We start from the raw sequence: 8,595 nt of genomic DNA on the forward strand, positions 1-8,595 counted from the left end.
TAAAACAACAGATAATATATTATTTTCTTTCTCTCTCTCTCTCTCTCTCTCTCTCTCTCTCGCTCTCTCTCACTTTCCTCACACACATGTCTAAAGATTCCCTGAAATAGATTTATGTCTAAATATTCCATCAATTTTCCAAGATCATATGAAGTTTCAATTCCAAATTCATTGGACGTTTCAGAGTGATGTAGCCGACCCACGTCTACAAGCGGAAGCAGCACGTCGGGGGTTAAACTTTTTTCAACATCCAATGCATTCTGGGATGTAGCATGAAACACAATGGCGGCGAAACGGAATCATTTGCAACTTTTTGTGGTTTATTATTCGCTTATAGCAATATTGCTACAAATTAGTCTAACGTGTGCTACAGAGTTAACGTGGGACGACAATGGCTACATTTTATATTGTCCTTGCATGGGTAATTTGATCAACTTTAATTGGAAGCATAGATACTCGGGTGTCCTTGATGTCTGATTTGTAACTAGCCCGGCTATGTTTTCCTTACAGTTAATTTATTAACGCAGATGTTACGTATTTGTGCTATCTAGATTTGTATTTTCCAAATATAAATGTAGTGTTTAAAATTCGTTGCTAATGGGACCAATTTCGTTACTCAGGTCGATTTGGAAACCAAGCCGACCACTTTCTGGGTTCTTTGGCATTCGCAAAAATCCTGAATCGCACACTGGCAGTTCCCCCCTTCATAGTGTACCGGCACCACGCGCCACCATACTCAAATGTAAGTGCATGAATCATGTTTCCTGGTGTTGATCTCACCAGTCCTTTTCTTTTAAATCCACAAAGTGAACAAGAGCACACTTTGGGAGAAAGGACAGAGAATTGTGATGCAGCGATGATCACATCTCACTCTCACAGCTGTGTCTCCCTTTCAACAGGTACATGTCCCCTACAGTGAGTTCTTCCAGCTGGAAGCCCTGACCCACTACCACCGTGTGGTAAGCCTGGAGGACTTCATGGAACAGCTTGCTCCAACACACTGGCCTAAGGGTCAGAGGGTAGCCTACTGCTTTGAGTCAGCTGCCCAGAGGAGCGTGGACAAGAAGTCCTGCCCCATGAAGGTGAGTGTTGTGATTGAGGTTCAGAGAGTCGGAGATAACTGAGACAGTTGTTCAGGTATTGAGCCCGGTTAGTGAAAGAAAAAAAACGTTGAAACTGGTCAAGAGAGATTATATAAAAGCCAAGTCCTGGAACAGAGGCCATAGTTTTGGCTCTATTTTCTTTTTATATAGTTAAATTACTTATAAGACATGAATTGATTTAGTGTTGTTCATGGAAAGAATGCCATGGCAGAGCAGAACACTGCCCCCTGATGGAATGTTACTATAACTGTATTTTACATTAAAATCTCTTCCATATCATCTATTTCTCATGTTTACCACCAAGTGGTGAAAAACCATAAGATCTGGTATAAATGTCTTGTCAAGTCTTGCTCATGGGGTTTTATGAACCATCACATGCTGTCATTATCAGGACGGGAATCCTTTTGGTCCGTTTTGGGACCACGTAGGAGTGGAGTTTGACAGGTCTGTCCTGTTTGATGGCTTGTCCTTCAGTTCCTACCACCAACCTCATTGGCTCAACAAGTAAGTCTTTGTGCTTTACTGTTAGTGAAACATAAGCATGTTTTTTGCTCAACTTACTGGTGATATAACAGAATAATTACACCTCTTGTTACCATAACCAATGTATTACATTAAATGTAGTTTTACAGGGACGGTGCCCATTAATGAACATCACTGTAGAAGTGCAAGTTTTAGCCAGCCAGTTAATTTTAATCTGCAGTCCCAAATTCCTTCCATCTATGGTTTCCCCTGTGCAGGTTCCCTCCATCAGAGCACCCTGTTCTGACCCTGCCTGGTGCCCCGGCTCAGTTCCCTGTCATAGAGGAATATGTGGGTCTACAGCGGTATGTAGTTTGGACGGAGAGGATGGTGCAGGATGGACAGGAACACATCGCTGCTCTGCTGCCCAGGCCATACGTGGCCATACATCTGAGGATCGGCTCTGATTGGGTGAGCTGGGAACACACACACACATGGATAGAGACACACACACATAGTCGACAGAATTAAAAAAAAGATTAGTTATTGACATTTTCAATACTTTTTTGGCTGCCCTGACCCATTCTGTTTCCCTGTTGTATTCCCCGATGTAATTGTCCTTGTAGGTAAATGCCTGTAAGCTGCTCCAGAGTGGGGATGCTGGGCCTCACTTCATGGCCTCTCCTCAGTGTGTGGGTTATAACCGTCACACTGCTCTGCCCCTCACCATGACCATGTGCCTCCCTGACCTGGCTGAGATCCGCCGGGCCCTCAAGCTCTGGGTCAAGAAAACCTCTGCTCGTTCTGTTTACATCGCCACAGACTCAGAGTCCCACCTCGCAGAGATCCAAAAACTCTTCAAGGATAAGGTGAGCTTTGTTTGATTTATTCATTTTATTTGTCAGTTAAATATATACATACATGCATGCATACATACATGCATACATACAGTGCAATCGGAAAGTATTCAGACCCCTTGACTTTTTCCACATTTTGTTATGTTAAAATGGATTAAATAAAATGTGTATCATCAATCTACACACAATACCCTATAATGACATCACAATACCCCATAATGACATCACAATACCCCATAATGACATCACAATACCCTATAAAGACAAAGCGAAAACGGGTTTTTAAATTTTTGCCATTCTATAAAATAAAAAACCAGATACCTTATTTACATAAGTATTCAGACCCTTTGCTATGAGACTCAAAATTGAGCTCAGGTTCATCCTGTTTCCATTGGTCACCCTTAAGATGTTTCTACAACTTGATTGGAGTTCACCTGTGGTAAATTCAATTTATTGGACATGATTTGGAAAGGCACACACCTGTTTATATAAGGTCCCACAGTTGACAGCGCATGTCAGAGCAAAAACCAAGCCATGAGGTCAAAGGAATTGTCCGTAGAGCTCCGAGACAAGATTGTGTTGCGGCACAGATCTGGGCAAGGGTACAAAAAAATGTCTGCAGCATTGAAGGTCCCCAAGAACACAGTGGCCTCCATCATTCTTAAATGGAACAAGTTTGGATCCACCAAGACTCTTCCTAGAGCTGGCTGACCGGCCAAACTGAGAAATCGGGGGAGAAGGGCCTTGGTCAGGGAGGTGACCAATAACTCAATGGTCAATCTGACAGAGGTCCAGAGTTCCACTGTGGAGATGGGAGAACCTTCCAGAAGGACAACCATCTCTGCAGCACTCCACCAATCAGGCCTTTATGGTAGAGTGGCCAGATAGAAGCCACTCCTCGGTAAAAGGCACGACAGCCCGCTTGGAGTTTGCCAAAAGGCACCTAAAAGACTCAGACCATGGGGGTCTGATGAAACCAAGACCGAACACTTTGCCCTGAATGCCAAGCGTCGCATCTGGAGGAAACCTGCCATCATCCCTAAGGTGAAGCATGGTGGTGGCAGCATCATGCTGTGGGGATGTTTTTCAGTGGCAGGGACTGGGAGACTAGTCAGGATCGAGGGGAAGATGAAGGGAGAAAAGTACAGAGATCCTTGATGAAAACCAGCTCGAGAGCGCTCAGGACCTCAGATTGGGATGAAGGTTCACCTTCCAGCAGGACAACGACCCTAAGAACACAGCCAACACAACGTAAGAGTGGCATCGGGACAAGTCTCTGAGTGGCCCAGCCAGAGCCCGGACTTGAACTTGATTGAACATCTCTGGAGAGAACTGAAAATAGCTGTGCAGCGACGCTCCCCATCCAACCTGACAGATCTTGATGGGATCTGCAGAGAAGAATGGTGTGCCAATACAGCTGTGCCAAGCTTGTAGTGTCATACCCAAGAAGACTCGAGGCTGTAATCTCTGCCAAAGGTGCTTCAACAAAGTACTGAGTAAAGGGTCTGAATACTTACAGCACCAGTCAAAAGTTTGGACACACCGACTCATTCAAGGGTTTTTCTTTATTTTTTACCATTTTCTACATTGTAGAATAATAGTGGAGACATCAAAACTGTGAAATAACACACATGGAATCATGTAGTAACCAAAAAAGTGTTTTACAAATCAAAATATATTTTAGATTCTTCAAAGTAGCCACCCGTTGACTTGATGACATCTTTGCACACTCTTGGCATTCTCTCAACTAGCTTCATGAGTTAGTCACCTGGAATGCGTTTCAATTAACATGTATGTAAATGTAATATTTCAGTAATTTTGGTTTTTTTATCTGCTAAATTAAAAAAAAAACTGTTTTTGCTTTGTCATTATGAGGTATTGTGTGTAGATTGATAACTATGTAATCAATTTTAGAATAAGGCTGTAACGTAACTGGAAAAAGTCAAGGGATCTGAATACTTTCCGAATACACTGTATAAACACATACAGTACATCCATTTTTCGCAGGTGTTACGCTGTTGGTAAACATGCTTTGTTTGTATACTGCATGTTCAGTGTATCGTTTGTTTGTCTGTCCATGCCCAGGTGAAGGTGGTGAGCCTCAAGCCGGACTCTGCCCAGTTGGACCTGTATATCCTAAGCCAAGCTGACCACTTCGTTGGTAATTGTGTGTCCTCGTTCTCTGCTTTTGTAAAACGAGACCGGGATGTCCATGCCCGACCGTCGTCTTTCTTCGGAATGGACTACGCTGGAAAAATGTACAAGAAACAGGAGCTGTGAAGATTTTCCCTTTCTGGGTAGTCCATTCCGAAGAAAGATGACAAATGGCTTTTAGAATCTTGGGTGAGGACTTGGACAGTGCATTGTGGGAATGTGATCTACTCCATCCTCATACACTGCTCCAAAAAATAAAGGGAACACGTAAACAACACAATGTAACTCCAAGTCAATCACACTTCTGTGAAATCAAACTGTCCACTTAGGAAGCAACACTGACAATAAATTTCACATGCTGTTGTGCAAATGGAATAGACAACAGGTGGAAATTATAGGCAATTAGCAAGACACCCCCAATAAAGGAGTGGTTCTGCAGGTGGGGACCACAGACTACTTCTCAGTTCCTATGCTTCCTGGCTGATGTTTTGGTCACTTTTGAATTCTGGCGGTGCTTTCACTCTAGTGGTAGCATGAGACGGCGTCTACAACCCACACAAGTGGCTCAGGTAGTGCAGCTTATCCAGGATGGCACATCAATGCGAGCTGTGGCAAGAAGTTTTGCTGTGTCTGTCAGCGTAGTGTCCAGAGCATGGAGGTGCTACCAGGAGACAGGCCAGTACATCAGGAGACGTGGAGGAGGCCGTAGGAGGGCAACAACCCAGCAGCAGGACCGCTACCTCCGCCTTTGTGCAAGGAGGAACAGGAGAAGCACTGCCAGAGCCCTGCAAAATGACCTCCAACAGGCCACAAATGTGCATGTGTCTGCTCAAACGGTCAGAAACAGACTCCATGAGGGTGGTATGAGGGCCCGACGTCCACAGGTCGGGGTTGTGCTTACAGCCCAACACTGTGCAGGACGTTTGGTATTTGCCAGAGAACACCAAGATTGGCAAATTCGCCACTGGTGCCCTGTGCTCTTCACGGATGAAAGCAGGTTTACACTGAGCACGTGACAGACATGACAGAGTCTGGAGATGCCGTGGAGAACGTTCTGCTGCCTGCAACATCCTCCAGCATAACCGGTTTGGCGGTGGGTCAGTCATGGTGTGGGGTGGAATTTCTTTGGGGGGCCGCACAGCCCTCCATGTGCTCGCCAGAGGTAGCCTGACTGCCATTAGGTACCGAGATGAGATCCTCAGACCCCTTGTGAGACCATATGCTGGTGCGGTTGGCCCTGGGTTCCTCCTAATGCAAGACAACGCTAGACCTCATGTGGCTGGAGTGTGTCAGCAGTTCCTGCAAGAGGAAGGCATTGATGCTATGGACTGGCCCGCCTGTTCCCCAGACCTGAATCCAATTGAGCACATCTAGGACATCATGTCTCGCTCCATCCACCAACGCCACATTGCACCACAGACTGTCCAGGAGTTGGCGGATGCTTTAGTCCAGGTCTGGGAGGAGATGCCTCAGGAGACCATCCGCCACCTCATCAGGAGCATGCCCAGGCATTGTAGGGAGGTCATACAGGCACGTGGAGGCCACACACACTACTGAGCCTCATTTTGACTTGTTTTAAGGACATTACATCAAAGTTGGATCAGCCTGTAGTGTGGTTTTCCACTTTAATTTTGAGTGTGACTCCAAATCCAGACCTCCATGGGTTGCTAAATTGGATTTCCATTGATTATTTTTGTGTGATTTTGTTGTCAGCACATTCAACTATGTAAAGAAAAACGTATTTAATAAGATTTATTTCATTCAGATCTAGGATGTGTTGTTTAAGTGTTCCCTTTATTTTTTTGAGCAGTATATTACACAGTGATGTAGTAATACTTCTTTTGGGGGGGGGTAAACTCTGTTCGCTGTGAATAAAGTAACGCTTTCAATGCATGTTTCCTGCAATTGGTAGGTAAAAAATAAAAAAAGTTGCAGGGGGAATAACCCTCTCAGGAGTGCAGTAACTGATCCTGCAGATACTAATTATAGGGGGGACGTTGACAGTCTTCCTCTTACCTTTTTCTAATGTACTCAAATATGTAAATGATTACTGTATCAGCTTTTGTCATCGGTTTCTGATATTTTTGAAGCATTGTACCTGCTAGCTAGTTGTATTATTGCTCTGTGATTAAAATGACCGGGAACATGACATTTATGAAAATAACCCTAAAATGTGATGACTGAGCTTCCTCGGTTAGATAAATGGAGAAGATTCAGGCTTCACTGGTGAATACATGTCTGTACCCTTCAACGAAACCAGTTAATGCATATTCTCGCTTTTGACATGCTACATTTGTCAATGCATTTCTTTGAATAACATTTTCCAAAGTTATATTGACCAAATTTTGTAAGAGACATTTGCTCCTATTTATTATGATTGGTCTTCAGCTGTTACCTAGGAACATGTTGCTAGGCTACTACATACAGTAGCAGGACAAAGACAACGATTGGCTGTGATGTCAATATCTTACGCTGAACATTCCAGGTATAGTTAAGCCATATCCAAGAAGACTCAAGGCTGTAATCACTGCCAAAGGTGCTTCAACAAAGTACTGAGTATGTATGTGTGTGTATATATAGATTCTTCAAAGTAGCCACCCTTTGCCTTGATGACAGCTTTGCACACTCTTGGCATTCTCACAATGAACAGGTGTGTCTTGTTAATTTGTGGAGTTTATTTTGTTCTTAATGCGTTTGAGCCAATCAGTTGTGTTGTAACAAGGTAGGGGTAGTATACAGAAGATAGCCATATTTGGTAAAATACCAAGTCCATATTATGGCAAAAACAGCTCAAATAAGCAAAGAGAAATGACAGTCCATTATTACTTGAAGACATGAAGGTCAGTCAATCCAGAAAATATCAAGAACTTTTAAAGTTTCTTCAATTGCAGTCGCAAAAACCATCAAGCGCTATGATGAAACTGGCTCTCATGAGGACTGCCAGAGCAAAGGATGATCCAGAGTTACCTCTGCTGAAGAGGATAAGTTTATTAGAGTTACCAGCCTCAGAAATTGCAGCCCAAATAAATGCTTCACAGAGTTTAAGTAACAGACACATCTCAACATCAACTGTTCAGAAGAGACTGCGTGAATCAGGCCTTCATTGTTGAATTGCTGCAAAGAGACCACTACTAAAGGACACAAATAAGAATACTTACTTGGGCGAAGAAACACGAGCAATGGACATTAGACCAGTGGAAATCTGTCCTTTGGTCTGATGAGTCCAAATTTGAGATTTTTGGTTCCAACCGCTGTGTCTTTGTGAGAAGCAGAGTAGGTGAACGGATGATCTCCGCATGTGTGGTTCCCACCTTGAAGCATGGAGGAGGTGTGATGGTGTGATTTATTTTGAATTCAAGGCACACTTAACCAGCATGGCTACCACAGTATTCTGTAGCGATACGCCGTCCCATCTGGTTTGCGCTTAGTGGGACTATCATTTGTTTTTCAACAGGTCAATGACCCAGCAAGATGGCGCTGACAGAGATGGTTGCCTCACTTCGAGCCCTTAGGAAACAATGCAGTATTTTTTTTTAAATGCATTACACTGTTGGAACTATAAGCACAAGCATTTCACTACGCTCACATTAACATCTGTTAACCATTTGACCAATAAAATTGGATTTGATTTGACACCTCCAGGCTGTATAAGGGCTTTTTGACCAAGAAGGAGAGTGATGGAGTGCTGCATCAGATGACCTGGCCTCCACAATCACTTGACCTCAACCCAATTGAGATGGTTGGGATGAGTTGGGCCGCAGAGTGAAGGAAAAGCAGCCAACGAGTGTTCAACATATGTGGGAACTTCTTCAAGACTGTTGGAATAGCATTCCAGGTGAAGCTGGTTGAGAGAATGCCAAGAGTGTGCAAAGCTGACATCAAGGCAAAGGGTGGCTACTTTGAAGAATCTCAAATATAAAATATATTTTGATTTGTTTAATTAACACTTTTTTGGTTACTACATGATTCCATATGTGTTATTTCATAGTTTTGATGTCTTCACTATTATTCTACAATGT

At 43.5% G+C, this 8,595-nt stretch overlaps 1 protein-coding gene across 1 annotated transcript; it reads left to right on the plus strand.

Annotated features, from left to right (window-relative positions):
• The first annotated feature begins 242 nt into the window (after positions 1 to 242).
• pofut1 (protein O-fucosyltransferase 1) lies at positions 243 to 5,028 on the plus strand. Its single transcript, XM_014147330.2, has 7 exons — positions 243 to 421; positions 621 to 742; positions 900 to 1,082; positions 1,495 to 1,607; positions 1,844 to 2,036; positions 2,192 to 2,434; positions 4,508 to 5,028. Exons 1-7 carry the CDS (start codon positions 283 to 285, stop codon positions 4,700 to 4,702), a joined length of 1,188 nt encoding a protein of 395 aa, XP_014002805.1. The 5' UTR covers positions 243 to 282; the 3' UTR covers positions 4,703 to 5,028.
• The last annotated feature ends 3,567 nt before the right edge of the window (positions 5,029 to 8,595 follow it).

The sequence above is a fragment of the Salmo salar genome, chromosome ssa15 (genome assembly GCF_905237065.1).
Source record: "Salmo salar chromosome ssa15, Ssal_v3.1, whole genome shotgun sequence".
NCBI lineage: Eukaryota > Metazoa > Chordata > Actinopteri > Salmoniformes > Salmonidae > Salmo > Salmo salar.